At 40.5% G+C, this 16,740-nt stretch overlaps 1 protein-coding gene across 1 annotated transcript; it reads left to right on the top strand.

Annotated features, from left to right (window-relative positions):
* The first annotated feature begins 3,239 nt into the window (after positions 1-3,239).
* Positions 3,240-16,475, top strand: LOC115114171 (bcl-2-related ovarian killer protein homolog A-like). The gene is made up of 5 exons (XM_029642219.2): positions 3,240-3,582; positions 5,221-5,529; positions 6,263-6,391; positions 11,702-11,865; positions 12,499-16,475. Exons 2-5 carry the CDS (start codon positions 5,322-5,324, stop codon positions 12,622-12,624), a joined length of 627 nt encoding a protein of 208 aa, XP_029498079.1. The 5' UTR covers positions 3,240-3,582; positions 5,221-5,321; the 3' UTR covers positions 12,625-16,475.
* The last annotated feature ends 265 nt before the right edge of the window (positions 16,476-16,740 follow it).

Here is a 16,740-nt window from a genome sequence, read left to right as displayed (position 1 = left end):
AAGAAAATAGATAAACAATAGAAAAATAATAAAATATACAATAATAATAAAAGTAGACCAAAGTTAAGGGAGAAAAAAACTAATGCAAAGAAAACCAGTGAAGGAATCTACTGTTGAGAAATAATATCATTGTAAAACATGTAATAATAAAAGTATGTGTTATCTAGTGGAAATCGCTCTGTCATTTCATGGTTGCAAAAATTCTACACTATTTGCTCAATTTCAGTTTATGTGAGAAGACAAGCACTGAATAGTGTGTGGAATCATTTTACCATCTAAATTGCTGTGAAATAGATTTTCAATAACCAAAAATATTGTTTTTACAGCTGTTTGAAGCTGGTGGACCAAAACCACTGTTTGAACCTGGTGGACCAAAACCACTGTTTGAACCTGGTGGACCAAAACCACTGTTTGAACCTGGTGGACCAAAACCACTGTTTGAACCTGGTGGACCAAAACCACGGTTTGAAGCTGGTGGACCAAAACCACTGTTTGAACCTGGTGGACCAAAACCACTGTTTGAAGCTGGTGGACCAAAACCACTGTTTGAACCTGGTGGACCAAAACCACTGTTTGAACCTGGTGGACCAAAACCACTGTTTGAACCTGGTGGACCAAAACCACTGTTTGAACCTGGTGGACCAAAACCACTGTTTGAAGCTGGTGGACCAAAACCACTGTTTGAAGCTGGTGGACCAAAACCACTGTTTGAACCTGGTGGACCAAAACCACTGTTTGAACCTGGTGGACCAAAACCACTGTTTGAACCTGGTGGACCAAAACCACTGTTTGAACCTGGTGGACCAAAACCACTGTTTGAAGCTGGTGGACCAAAACCACTGTTTGAACCTGGTGGACCAAAACCACTGTTTGAAGCTGGTGGACCAAAACCACTGTTTGAACCTGGTGGACCAAAACCACTGTTTGAAGCTGGTAGACCAAAACCAGTTTTGGTCCACAGCTGTAAAAACTATATTTTTTGTTATTGAAAATATATATCACAGCTATTTAGATGGTACACTATTCAGGAATGTCATCAGGGTTCATTTCCACACACAAACACACACGGTTTAGGTTTGTGTATAGTCAACGCTTTGTTATTAAAAGAGTATTGTGCCTCTCATTCAGATCTGCCATGCACACCTCTGCTAGCAACACCACCACTGCCCCAGTCAGCTTCTTACTGTGTTGCCCGCACAAGGCCCATCAAGACAGGAGGTCACGCTTTTGTCTTGGACCACGGTCGATGGAAAGAGCCCATGAGAACAGCCATTGATGGGGTCCTGGCCAAGCACCATGGTGAGAAAGACTGAATCCTGAAGCAGGTGGATGGGGATGATGCTGCCCTAGTGCAGAGTACATGCAATGACCCAAACAGCCTCCTGCACCCTACCGCAAGGCAGCATATCTCCAGGCATATGAAACATCTGGCCAAGCATAAGAACATCAGCTCTGCTCTTAACACCAACCCAGAGAAGCTCCTGGACACACAGGAGCGGTGGCAGCGTCTTACTGCAGAGAGTGAAACGGTCACTGTCCTAGTCACACCCCAGGCACCTGCTCCAGTAAACTCACCCGGGGTGTGTCCTCCCCAGGATGCCCCTCTGCCACAGGTTGAAGTCGAGAGGATGGTGAAAGAGATCAGCAGTTAAATGGGGGCAGTGAGGAAGGCGCAAACAGAGGAAAGAGAACATCCTCAGAGCAGCATCCCTCAGACTGTCTGAGCAGGTTTTGCCACCAGCCACTGAAACAAGGCCCCAACAGCCCAGACATAAATATCAGCTTTCCTGGAGTGTCAGGAAAATGTATCTACTGCCTAGCCAAAGTGTTTTCCCTGTACCAGGCACAGGGCATGATGACAGATGACCTGGAGGGATTTCCAACAATCTGCTTTTTATGAGACTGAAAAGCAGAGATGGGTGGTGAAAAGTGGACGTGACTCTGCAGTCAGAGACACACACACACACACACACACACACACACACACACACACACACACACACACACACACACACACACACACACTTTTCATCTATTTCCATTGAAGGAAGTGGTTTGGATTCATGTTTGATTAGTATTTATGTAGTACCTTTGAAATACTACATATGACATTACTGAACCCCACCATCCATACCTTTCCAAATGAAATCATTACCCTTATGTAAATCAATTGATTAATCTTAAGTAATAAAGTCATGTTTTATTGTCATTGTTGGGGAGTAGTGAACTACATGTAGTTCAACTAGTAATCTACCTACATTTTGCAGTAACTTGGTGGTTGTTGAACTCAATTTAACTCAATGTCATTTTTGACATGTAGAGGTGTAGCAAACTACTGTAACTACACACTACTTTTTTGCATAAAGAAAATTAAATATGGGTGAAGTAGGCAATAATTTATTTCCTTTTTTAGCATCAGACCTGCCTAATTCTCACTTGAAACATAGTTTTTGTGTTTAATAGGCGAAATGACACATTCTGTTAACATCTGACTCCAAAATGATCTGTTCTTGCAATTTGTAGTCTGACATTATATATTGAAATATGCTACTTTTCCCACTAAGTAGTGTTGATGCAATGAACTACTTTTACCAAGTAACTTGAGTTTTAAGTAAACCATATTTTTCTTAAGTGTAGATTTAGTGTATCTTCACTTCTTCCAGTAATAAGTAATAAGTAATAAGTAATAAGTTGGTATAATCTTCGTAAAGTACATTTTCTTAGTAGCTTCCCCAACATTGTTTATTGTTATGGCCTACATTTGGAATGTGGAGAGCATGGTTTTAACCCATTGGGATTAAAGGTGCGCCACTCCTGCCCCTTTGTCTTTGGGATGAGTTAAATATAGAGATAATACATGGTGTTTTTCCGGTATAGGTAGACTAAACAATGGTAACAGTGCCATTGGTGTTCAATCAATACCCTTATAAATGGATTATATCTAGTAGGCCTATGAGATCGTTGTTTTATTGAGTTGCAGGCTAGCCTATTTGTTAGGCTAGCCACCTTTATTTAAATACAATTTAGAATGAGATTCATTCAGATAACCAAGACATATGATACAACTAATTATATGAATATGAATGAATTTTCATGGTTATTATGTTAAAGCAGACAAAAATACATGCTCCGTTTATAAAGTTTATGACTGTGGCCAAGGACCGCTGCGCTGCGCAGAGAGTGCGTCAAAATACGTACTGTGCGCTTCCCGTCTCCTCCGCACAAATCAAATCGTTTGCCACAGAAGGAAGGAAGCTGAAGAGCTGGTTTACCTTAAACTTGAATGAATTTGGTTATACAGGCTAGTAGCTACATTAATCAAGGGGTTTATCTGCAGTTTGCCAAAGCGTTAGGTTTTAATTGTAGAAGGTTGCGCGTGCAAGACAAGGAATTCCATAAATTATATCCCCGTTGAGATGGGGTTGTTTGATTAGATTGTGACGACCGTATGCAGACAGGAATTAGAATTTGAACATCGTATCCAAGAGACTTGTCTTAGCTTGGCACCTGAGGAATGATTTGAATCCAATCAAAAAGTCGTCGTTGAATTCCCTGTGATGCGTGTCTTTCAGCAGGTGTCAGGTGAGTTCACTCTATCCTCGTGACTTATAATACCCAGGTTAAAAGGTGTGATTGAGAATGAATGAGTAATGAATAAGAAAATGCTATTTCACCGTAATTCTATGCAATGCAGACATGTTTAACGGCCTACATACATTGGTATATTTCCGTAGTAAAATAAATTATGGGAAATGCTCTAAGCTAATTGTGCGGTTAATATAGCTTGTGACACATGTATACGTTTCTTATACACGTAGGGATATTAAATAATCGTAGGCCTATACTAATAATATTGTCTCATGCCCTGGGGTAGACCTTGATCATGACTCTCAGTTCCTTTTAAATAAGATGATTTGGATGAAAGCGTCTTCTGTAGGGGGGAGTTTTGTTAAAAGAGCTGCAACGCTTGGTCTGAACATGAACATAAATCGCTTGTGGTACGGTTTTGGAAGAATAAGGACCTTATTCCATATCAGCAGTAAATCATTTTCAAAATACAAGGTTAAATTGACACATTTTATAGGATTCCCACATGGCCATATTCCCACGTTACAGGGCTTGTTTATGGAAGACATAATGGACTACCTGTGATAATTAGATATCCGTCTCCAAACATGTGTGAACGGAAGATGATGCCACAAACGTTTTGTCACTGAAAAACAATGTAAACTGCAACTGTGTTAAAGCCGGTTTAAACAGTGTACACATTAAGTGTGTATTTTGCTTTTGTGAAATTATTTTAATGTGATATGAAAGTAGAGGGATTATGTTTCTAGAACCATACTGCAATTGGGAATGGATTCTAGTTTAGTTGGAGAATGTGGCTGTTTTGGCTTCCAGAGGTAATTCGCCCTTTAAACAAAACAAGTAAAGTCCTTTATTCCAATAATGGGCTAGGCCAGGGGTGCCAAACTAATTTTGCCAAGGGGGCTGCATTTGGTCTTCAACGAGTCTCACTGAAAATTGGTTATATTTCCTTGCTGTCTAAATTTTCAAAAAAATGTAGTCCTCTCTCCTTTGTTTTTGGAATTCTCGATGCTACCTGAATGTCTCGATTTAATTTAGGTGATTATTCACGAGCTGGACACAGTCAAGAAACTGTATGAATGTACGTTTGAGATACATGTTAGAGGTGAGGTTTTTGAAGTTTTTTAAATTTGTTAAATTATGCTTTGGCCACATATGAGTAGCCTACAGGATGAGTCAACAACATTATTTGGGTATAAGTTAACAGAATATGAATTTTTAAGTGAGATTTTCACTGGACAGTAACTTTAATTCCAGGTTTTAGATGCTAACCCCATCCCCAAATGAAAACTAAACATGGATTCCATGTTGTGTTCTCACTTTGTGTGCACACCTGTCTGTCTAGCTAATCAGCCTCGCAATACGGGCTAGCTGGTACAGTCATTGGACCATGACTTATCTCGCAAGTTGTTGCTATGGAATGCCCTTAGAACACGTCTTATTCATAAAATAATTAATGAAGGTGTCTACATTTGGGCTATGGCAAGTTTATGAATCATACAACCTACTTGAAGATACATAAGAAAGTGGTGTATGATATTAAATCATGCATTTTTTTCCCATTTTTATTGTTTCATATATTCACAAAAATCTTTATTTTGATAAATACAAAACATTTGACTTTCTCAACAGATTGGAGATTTAGTTCATTGTAGTGGCTCCAGCTAAGAACCACTCAGGCACTGATACACCGAAGTGATCAGGTTTTCCCTGATCAGAATCCTGCTTTGGAGATGGAGGTGATTCGTCGCTCCTCTGTGTTTGCAGCCGGGGTGCTGGAAGCCTTTGACCATTCCCCGTCCGACAAAGAACTGGTGTCCCAGTCCAAGGCACTGTGTAGAGACTACATACACTCGAGGCTCAACATCTATGGGCTGGGCTCGTCCAAAACTCAGGTGGACTCAACGCTTTGTGAGGTGTCTGCCGTGCTTCTCTGTCTCGGTAAGAACCTGCTGCAAACTGTTACAAACTTAATGTACCAAAAAAATCCTGCTTGAATGCATGTGCACCACTTGTCTTCAAATCTAGCATTTTACAGAATAGGTCAGTGCTTTGGAGCTGTGTTTCCCTTGAGATTCCCTATGGTCCCTGAATAGATTGGACACACTGTACTGGTTTTGTCCTCCACGTGTATATGGCTTCTTTCTTGAGATTAAGGACAGGCAGCGGACTGACATGCATGACCGAGATAGGTATCAAAACATGTCTGACAATCCGAGGTGAAGGCATTCAAGCTACGGCATTGTTCAGTTTAGTAGGCTAACCAAGGCAGGTGAGGCAGGCCTAAATGCAAGATTTGAAGAGCAATGTAATATAGTGAGGTAATGTGGTCATCTACATTTACCAAAAGGTGGTGCAGGACCTGTCTGGACACTGGTGGGTTATGGGCTTTGGCTGATTTGTTCAGCTTGGGTTGGGTTATGGCTGAGACGATGAATTTGTTTACTAAAATTATTACAACAAATCTCTAAAAGCTTGGACACAGAGCCCAAAAGTTTGGGAACAACTGACCTATGACAGTTTCTCTGACCAGTCTGGTTTTCCTAATGCCCCTGTGCTTCAATGATTGTTTCAATGAAGTCACTTTGTCATGAAGTTGTTAATTGGGTAGATAGACCTGTTGTTCTTTCTCAGTGCTACCCTGTCTCTAATTGTTCCTTCCTGGTTTTCCTAGGTGACGAGCTGGAGTGCATGCGGCCGAGTGTCTACCGGCACGTGGCGAGACAGCTCAACATCTCAGTGGCCATGGAGACCACGGTATCCGATGCCTTTGTTGCCGTGGCAACAGAGATCTTTTCTGCAGGTAAACAGCTGCAAGGGAAGGGGTAGCAAATTGTGGGGATTTAGGAGGTTGATGTCGCGTAAGCCCTTTAAGAATCTGCACACGTAGCAGAATTTCCCCACGTTTTTCCCATTGACATGGATGATTAACTCTTTCGTCGCAGGGTTTGGGAACAAATCTTAAGTTGATTTTAAACCCTATGTGTTTGTGCTTAGAGGGGACAAGGCAATCCTACATGAGCTTTGAGGAATGTGTGTTTTGAGACAGGGCTACAAGATCGGTCATTTGAAACTATTGCTTCTTTGCAACACTTTGTTAAACATTGTTTTTGTGACACATTTTTCACACAGTAGCATCATTTACCATAAATATTTTACATTTACATTACATTTAAGTCATTTAGCAGACGCTCTTATCCAGAGCGACTTACAAATTGGTGCATTCACCTTATGACATCCAGTGGAACAGCCACTTTACAATAGTGCATCTAAGTGAGAGGTGTACAGTGAGAGGTGTACAGTGAGAGATTGTGTGGAACAGCAGTTTTTCCCTGTTGTTTTGTTAGTCACTCAATTAGAGATGTCAGCTAACCATTTTCAGATTGATAAATTAGTCTATCCAGTTAGAGTTGAAGTCGGGAGATGATGTACTCCGTAAAGACAGAATTCTGCACATGTACCAAAAAACACATACCCATGTCTTCTCTTTGTCCGTCTACTTTGATGTAACAGTGAAACACAGGAGAACATTGGGTGTCTGGAACAACTGTTCTATTCCGACACTGGTACATACAGTCTCTGCTGTGTGAATGCATCTCACTGTACATCTCTGCTGTGTGAATGCATCTCACTGTACATCTCTGCTGTGTGAATGCATCTCACTGTACATCTCTGCTGTGTGAATGCATCTCACTGTACATCTCTGCTGTGTGAATGCATCTCACTGTACATCTCTGCTGTGTGAATGCATCTCACTGTACATCTCTGCTGTGTGAATGCATCTCACTGTACATCTCTGTCTGTTTACTTGACAAGTTGAAACTTTAACAGAAACATCACTAGTATACACAGTTTCTGCTACAGGACTTGCCACTCTGGCATGATTAAAGATAAAGAGTTATTCAATGTCACACATGAATTACTGCTACAGCACAGTATGAGTCCCCTGGACCGCATGAATAATAAGTCTCTCAAACTTGGCTCTATGTCTGGAAAGATAAAAATAGCCTCAATTTCAAGCATTTTCCTAGCTAACATTTTGGCTGAACTGTGACTGTTTTGACGTCACCAGGGGCATTTTTGGAACACCGTGGGATTCCTCCAGAGAGGAAAACAAACCACTGACCCAGGCAACGTTGGCCTTTAAGGGATGTGGGGTTCAACAGCTGTATATTTATCGGACTGAAAAGATAAGCGACATTCTTTACATGTGATAGACTGCAATAGAGAATAATGATGTTATGTCAATCAAATGCTGCACTAAGGCAAACGGACCGTAATGAATCATAATCACAGGTTTGATCATGATTCGTGGTTCAAAAACTCTTGAAATGAAGGGTTCCGACATCCAGGAATACACCATTATGTGACATAATTGGTTTCTAGATTTGATGAGGAAGTACTTTGGCTGCACTTTTCGCTGCTAGACACTATTTGGGGTGTTTTTTTTCAGTCTCCCTACATAATTCTGATTGATGAGAGGTGTTTCAGACATAATTATGCCCTAGAGCGGTATTTTTAAACAATTGGCTCAAATCTCCCTGCACAATTGTTTGAGCCTGCTGTCTAATCAAAAAAATTGAATGGAGTCATGTTTTGTCGCAATTATCGTGGCCGTTGTGTTTTTGCCAATTGCACGGTCTCATTAGGATGAGTAGATATGGTTGTCCTTGTTCAACAGAGCCATTGAACTTAACGGCGCTCCTATCTGCCAGGACATTGAAGGATATCTTAGGGTGACTCGTTTTCCCTGGCTTTGTAAAGACTACAGCCTGTCGGGAGCCATGCTTCCTTGTCCAAATGTGTTCCCACCCTTGAAGGCATCCTGAAATCGCTATCAATTCTGGATATTGTGGTTTGCTTACAACCAGGAAATGTAGATGGCCTGTTTTTCTACCGGTGAGATGCAGAAACATATGTGTGTAGTGAGACAATTCTCGATTTTTATGACCCATATAATATGTTAATAACATATTGATGGACATACCTCAGGAGGCTGAAGAAATTCGGCTTGTCACCAAAAGCACTCACAAACTTCTACAGATGCACAATCAAGAGCATCCTGTCGGGCTGTATCACCGCCTGGTACGGCAACTGCTCTGCCCGCAACCGCAAGGCTCTCCAGAGGGTAGTGAGGTCTGCACAATGCATCACCGGGGGCAAACTACCTGCCCTCCAGGACACCTACACCACCCGATGTCACAGGAAGGCCATAAAGATCATCAAGGACAACAACCACCCGAGCCATTGCCTGTTCACCCCGCTATCATCCAGAAGGCGAGGTCAGTACAGGTGCATCAAAGCAGGGACCGAGAGACTGAAAAACAGCTTCTATCTCAAGGCCATCAAACAGCCACCACTAACATTGAGTGGCTGCTGCCAACACACTGACTCAACTCCAGCCACTTTAAACAATGCTACTTAATATAATGTTTACATACCCTACATTATTCATCTCATATGTATATACATATACTGTACTCTATATAATCTACTGCATCTTTATGTAATACATGTATCACTAGCCACTTTGTTTACATACCCTACATTATTCATCTCATATGTATATGTATATACTGTACTCAATACCATCTACTGCATCTTGCCTATGCCGTTCTGTACCATCACTCATTCATATCTTTATGTACATATTCTTTATCCCTTTACACTTGTGTGTATAAGGTAGTAGTTTTGGAATTGTTTGGTTAGATTACTTGTTGGTTATTACTGCATTGTCGGAACTAGAAGTGTAACAGTATAACTTTAGACCGTCCCCTCGCCCATACCCGGGCGCGAACCAGGGACCCTCTGCACACATCAACAACAGTCAACCACGAAGCATCGTTACCCATCGCTCCACAAAAGCCGCAGCCCTTGCAGAGCAAGGGGAACCACTACTTCAAGGTCTCAGAGCAAGTGACGTCACCGATTGAAACGCTATTTAGTGCGCACCACCGCTAACTAAGCTAGCCGTTTCACATCCGTTACAGAAGCACAAGCATTTCGCTACACTCGCATTAACATTTGCTAACCATGTGCATGTGACAAATACATTTGATTTGATGCATTGAAAGAGCAGCTTTCTCTTGTACACTTCCTGCCAAGTGCACCAACCAAGCTTGCTTCCCCCAAATGTGCCCCATTTCTCGCTCTTCCACTCCTCTCCCTTCCCTCCATCTTCTTCTTATACCCAGACAATCTTCTCTCTATCCTGGGCTGTGTTGTCTCACATCAGGGTCAGATCTCTGTAGGGAGTTAGACATTGCGAGTACAGTCCTGTCCCAGAGGGAGTTACCTTATTTAAACCTTCCCCGAAGTCTATAGAGCCAAGCCACAGGTCAGTCAGTTCAGGCAAACAGAACGGCTTAAAGGAGGCTAATGCCATTAGCCTTGCTATTGCATCACAGCCATAACAAGGGTGGCACCCGAACGGCTTTAATAGGAAACAAGTGACCTCTTTGATGTGAAGCTCTGATGCGGTCGCAACCGTCACTTGCTCTTTCTCTCTATTGGCTATACTGTACAGTAGACTTCTGACGTATGCAGTGTCTTGGGACTGCATACGTGCACTAAACTGGAGCATGTAGATATAGGTAACTGCCAAACTAAAGGAACCACAAAACAGTATCTTAAAGCAACTTCCCGGTGCACGTCTCACTTTTTAAACGTCGTATTCTGTTAACTCGTACCAAATAATGCTGTTTACTCGTTTTATACTTGTGTTTGTGGCCAAAGCATAAATTGCGGGGGGGGGGGAACATAAAAAAAAAAAAACACCTCAAACTTGTTTCTCAAACCGTCCGTTTCAAAAATGCTTGCTCTTTCCTCATAGAACATGATTTCAACTTCATGAGGAGGATGAGCTGTCCAATCAATGGTCTACTTGCGTGATTATTTTTAATGACCGGTATACGCCCATACCATTCTGTTGTTGGGGGTACGTACACACCCTTCCAACACAGAAAAGCAGCTTTTTAACATACTTCGTTACCATTTTTTGGATGGAAAACGATTTCACTCGTATTTCATAGAAATCTGGAAACACTGGGCAGTTACTTTAATTGGGTGTCTGGCTGCCAGAGCAGCTTCAATGCCCCTTGGGCATAGATTCTACTAGTGTCTGGAATTCTATTCGGGGAATGCAACACCATTCTTCCACAAGAAATTCTATAATTTGGTGATTTTGTTGATGGTGGTGTCAAACCCTGTCCCAGGTGCCGATCCAGAATCAAAATGTGGCAAAAAGTCAATGGGTCTGAATACTTTCCGAATGCACTGTATAGCCTTTTGTGTAATTCCTTGCTCTGCTGAGTTTCTGCTTACCGCCATGGTGTGATATTTTACGCACCAGCACATAATCTGTCTTTTACGCATACAACTCTGACAGAGTATCCCTTTACGCACATTCTTTGTATACATTCCTGTGCACTATTTTTCATGTTGCATTTATTTTTCAGATTATTTCACATGTTGCCTCTATACGCTGATGTGATAATGTTGTACATGTGTTTACACATTTATTTACTTGTCGTGTGACATTTACCTGTCCCCGCCTCTATTTCTAAAACTATTTAATACATTTTTCAATATGGCTGTAACATAACAAAATGTGGAAAAAGTCAAGGGGTCTGAATACTTTCCCGAATGCCATGTACACGGCAGACCAATCCGAACTCATCTCTCGGCATGTCCAGCCAATCCCTTCTCTAAGCCAATCATGGCTAGCGGGAAGGTTCCTGTCTTTTTCCGTAGCTAAACTAACTAGACTCGCAATTTAACAATTTGATTTGTATTTACAGTTGGGATACAAGTTTGTTATTAAGGCACATGAAAGTTCACACGTTCCAGAAGGCATTTCTGCCGAAAAAACGCATGTTTACGTTCACATGCCTCTCCTGTGAAGTAGTGACGCATATGCCTAGTTTCCTGAAACGATTCACAAATATTTTTTTGAATTGGGACTGGTTAACTACAATGCACACATTAGGAGTCTACTGTTTTGATATTAGCTAAGTACTTTTCATTAATGCTTTAGTATTGCAATAAAAAAGTATGAAGCATCAAGATCCACAATCAGCCAACTAATCTGCGATTCTCTCTCTCCTGTCCATAGGCATCACATGGGGTAAGGTAGTATCTATGTATGCCGTGGCCGGTGCTCTGGCAGTGGACTGTGTACGTCAGAACCAGCCTGCTACGGTCCAAACCATAGTGGACAGTCTGGGTCAGTTTGTCCGTAAGAACCTGGCCCCTTGGCTGAAGAAACGTGGAGGATGGGTGAGTGACTGGACTGTTGTTGCTGACCAAGGGACCGTTTTTGTTTTGTTTTGTAACTACCACATAGTTGTGGCTTAAGTAAAAGGAAGATTTATTAAATCTGCATTCTGGATTTTGATTTGACTTATTAGGCTCCCCATTAGCCGACGCCAATGGCAACAGCTAGTGTCCTCCCCTCCATCAGAGATCTGTATATAATGACGAGATGCTAAGGACGAGAAGCTTAGGTCCAAAATTAGCCCATAAGCCCATAGGGCTAATTTTGGACAGTTTGGAGAGAGTGAAACCTTTCGCTTTGCCTCTTCCTCTCTGCCTCCATGTCGTTTTTTGAAGGACACTGATGTAAGTAGTTTCCCTATGCTGCCCTCTACTGGTTCTCAGGGGAAGCACATGGGCAACATATAACCAACAATTTGTGTTTTCTTCTCAATTGAAGGAACATTGATTCCTTACATCATCCTTCTCCAAAAAAAATGTTGTCCTTCCCTCTGACCTTCTCCTCCAATGTGTTTTTGAGAAGGAAGAAAGGCTAGAGGACACAAGGAATTTAGGAAATAATGATATGTGGGACAAGTGTGTCCTGAAAGTTTCTAACTGTGACCTTTCCAATGTGACCTCTTTGCCTTTTTCCAGACCGACATTAAGAAATGTGTGGTGAAGTTAGATGCCGTTCCTCAGACCCATTGGCTGTCTCCCGTTGCCGAATCCTGCAAGCACTTTCTGTCAACACTGTACGTCTACATTATGAAGGAGCCATGAAGGAATTGGGAGAGGAACTGTGGTTGAAAGGCCAAGAGCTTCAAGTCCTTGCATTTGAAGGCTCTGTGCTTCAGATGAACTAGACAGCAGACATCCTCCTATCTTTTTGACGGAACACATTTTGTTAAGATTGGTGATGGCCATCTAAACAGTGACTCTCCTTCGTGCAGAGTGCAAAGTCACAGTATCACATTTTGTATAATCATCATCAATTTAATCAACAATGACTGCTCTTCTTCCGAAGAGTAATCCCAGTTACCCAGAAGTAAAATTCTAGCGTACGTTTTCACTTCCCGGCCATGAGAGATTATACAAAGTGTAGTCAGTCAATTCCATATACACATATCTTCAGTTCCGATGATCAACTTTTGTTCAAAGTACTTGTACAAAACCATGTATCTTTCAGTGTTGTAATATAGTTTCCGCTACCGTGTTGCAGTGAGTATGTGTACTGTGGTAGGTGCTCAAATCTCTGAAGTAAGATCCAGTCTGATGATAACTGAAGAATACCATCTGGGACTTTACACTGAAAAATGGACAAAGTGATAGCATCTGTTCTATGGACAAGAATGTGATGCTTTTTGCTGCACCCCTGTGGAGGACATATGAGTTACTACTTTGTTGTGATGGGATACAACGGTCTATCCAGACTTTGTCCAAACTGTACAGTGCTGTTGATCTCGGGTGCATTCACTAGGAAGCAAACGGGGAGGGATCTACCTTGCATTTGTCCCATAAGAAACACTTTTGTTGCAAAAAGTTTTGCTACAGTGTGCACTAATGAGTACACCCCAGTTGTACCCCTCAATATGTACCATTGAGTACAAACGACAGAAGAATGCCTATTCTATTTCTTTTAGACTTTTTAAATACTATCTTTAACTAATGTATTTTATTGGGAAACTGTAGTGATGATTGAATCTGTATATTTTTACAGCATCTTTCCTGTGGTCACTTGCAATATTTACTTAAAGTTCCAATGCAGCAATTTTTTATCTCAATATCAAATAATTTCTGGATAACAATTTAGTACCTTTTTATTGTGATTATTTTCAATTCAAATTGTCAAAATGAAACAGCTTCTTAGCAAAGAGCAATTCCTCAAGCAAAAATGTTGCGGTCTGGTAGTGGTCTGAGTGGGGAGGGGAAACTAGTTGTTATTGGCAGAGAGGTTTGTAACTTTTATTTGTTTATGGTGACGTTACCAGGCAGGCCAAAACTCCATCCCTCCAAAACAGGCTGACATTTCAGGCAGTCTTTTCAAACAGCTCTTACACTAAAAAAGTGCATTATCATAATTTTCACAATTTCACAGTGTTATTCCAACCTCCGTGTCAAAATATAACGCACAGGGAACTCTAATTCGTGACTACACTGGGCCTTTAATATTGAGCTTTTATATGCAAAATAAACGTAACAGTATCGAGATAATGGTGTTGTAAACAGCGGAGCAAAATCATCACAATTAGATCATTTTAATTGTTCAAATCAATCAAATTGTATTGGTCACATACAGATGGTTAGCAGATGTTAATGCGAGTGTAGCGAAATGCTTGTAAACAATGTACGAAATAATACATATAAAAACAAATAACTGCCTAGTTTTCTAAGGACCTGAAGCGAGGCGAACATCTCTGTCGGCGCCATCAGGGAGTTTCATTTGTTTTTATTCAACAGATCCATTTGGGTTCAATACAGCCTTTGTGGGAAGGACAAAACCTGATTTATGGTTGCATTAAATGAAGTGCTTCATACTGAACTCATACAAAACATTACAAATGATTTGTAGAAAAAACATCACCTGTTTCAGTGATACATTGTTTGTTTTTCTTCAAATGTTACTCTCACGCACTCCCCATGAAACACATGCATTTGATCCTCTTATCTCACACATTGAATAGTACCGCTTTCATAATTCTAATTAGTCCATTGTTTTAGGCAGTGTGTTATTTTCTCGACTGTACTCCAAATTGTATTGAGATCGGAGCATCTGAACCTGCAATTTAACATCACGAGCCAACCTGGTCTCACAAGCATTTCATATTATTTTGTAGAAAGAAGATGAGTAGGCAGCCGTGAACTATTAACATAATAATAAATATGGGAACAGTCAGCCGAGTGCATCAGGACGCACAACTGCAACGCGTTTTGACTACTAGAATATTCGTTTTTTTTATTTTTTATTTTTTATTAACTACTTGTTAACAAAATTAAGGAAGTTTCCTTTAAAATTATTCATAAATACTATCCTGCCAACCACTATATGAAGAAGTTTAAGGAAAACATCAACTCAAATTGCTCCTTTTGTAATGACCACCCAGAAACAGTTGTGCATCTTTTTTGGCATTGTATGCATGTAAGAATACTAGAATATTCGTCAGGCAACGTTGTGGACGGAAGCTGACGTGTCTCTAGAAATAGAGGCGGGGACAGGTAAATGTCACATGACAAAGTAAACTAAATGAAAAAAACCTGCAACAGTATCACATCAGCGTATAAATGCAACATGGAACATTGTGCACAGGAATAATCAGGGTTGCCCTTTGTAAAAGGCAGATGATGCACTTGTGCGTAAAATTCATGGCATAAAAAGACCATGGCGGAAATCAGAAACTCATCCGAGCAAGGAATTACACAAAAGACTACACAGTGCATTCAGAAAGTTTTCAGACCCCTTGACTTTTTCCACATTTTTGTCCCTCATCTACACACAATACCCCATAATGACAAAGCGAAAACAGGTTTTTAGAATAATTGGGGAAAGTATTTTTTTTAACGTAATAAAAAAAATACATATTGTGATGAGACTTGAAATTGAGCTCAGGTGCATCCTGTTTCCATTGATCATCCTTGAGATGTTTCTACAACTTGATTGGAGTCCACCTGTGGTATATACTGTATTATTGACTGTATGTTTGTTTATTCCATGTGTAACTTTGTGTCATTGTATGTGTCAAACTGCTTTGCTTTATCTTGGCCAGGTCGCAGTTGTAAATGAGAACTTGTTCTCAACAAGCCTACCTGGTTAAATAAAGGTGAAATATAATAAATACAATATTTAATTGATTGGACATGATTTGGAAAGGAACACACCTGTCTATATAAGGCCCAGCAGTTGACAGTACATGTCAGAGCAAAAATAAGCCATGAGGTCAATTGAATTTACCACAGGTGGACTCCAATCAAGTTGTCGAAACATTGGAAACAGGATGCACCTGAGCTCAATTTCGAGCCTCATAGCAAAGTGTCTGAATACTTATGTAAATAAGGTATTTCTGTTATGGAATTTTTTTGCAAACATTTCTAAAAACCTTTTTCACTTTGTCATTGTGGGGTATTGTGTGTAGATTGATGAGGGGGGGAAACCATTTAATCCATTTTAGAATAAGGCTGTAACGTAACAAATTGTGGAAAAACTCAAGGATTCTGAATACTTTCCGAATGCACTCTATTTCATTTGCGTATCCTACCAGTCAACCATGGCACGTATATGACGTAGCCTACGAATACAATCATAGTGAATAAATACACTCGTAGTGTAAGACAACTGTTGCTTGGGCCGTTTCTTGAATCTAACCTTATAGCCACCCTACATGAAGAGCAATGTCAGAAGTAATGTATGTTGAAAAAATTGAAAGGTATATCCACAAGTTAAGTTGTATCGAGTTGGTTTGCTGTTGACATTGAAGATAAATCCAGACGCAGTTCATTCATTTGCAACATTGTAGTGATACAATGTTTCACCATTGGAATTTAGATTTAAAACATCTGAATGTTACCATGGTTACTCCATGGATATCAGTCTGAAAGAATGTAAAATGTAATGTAAAAAGGACGCAAAGTCTCTACAAGCCAGAATGTTGAATAAAATTATATTTAAACATACTTTACCCGTTGTCCGTACTGTTGGTCCTTTTGTCAGTGGTTTTATGCCGTTTTTATGTGTATTACATGATGTGCAAAAACATATGAGCTGTTTTTAAAGGAAATGCAATAACAAAAACTTTTCCTAAACGAATTTTTTAAAATGAAAAATGATGCACCCATGAGCTCTCGTCAGGTGAGCTGGGGCATATTCATTACGCCTACTCTGTTGCAAAACGTTTCTTAAATGGA

This window comes from Oncorhynchus nerka, linkage group LG9b, assembly GCF_034236695.1.
Source record: "Oncorhynchus nerka isolate Pitt River linkage group LG9b, Oner_Uvic_2.0, whole genome shotgun sequence".
Lineage (NCBI taxonomy): Eukaryota > Metazoa > Chordata > Actinopteri > Salmoniformes > Salmonidae > Oncorhynchus > Oncorhynchus nerka.
Note: the sequence above shows the minus strand (reverse complement) of the source record. Positions and strands in the feature narration are given on the sequence as shown.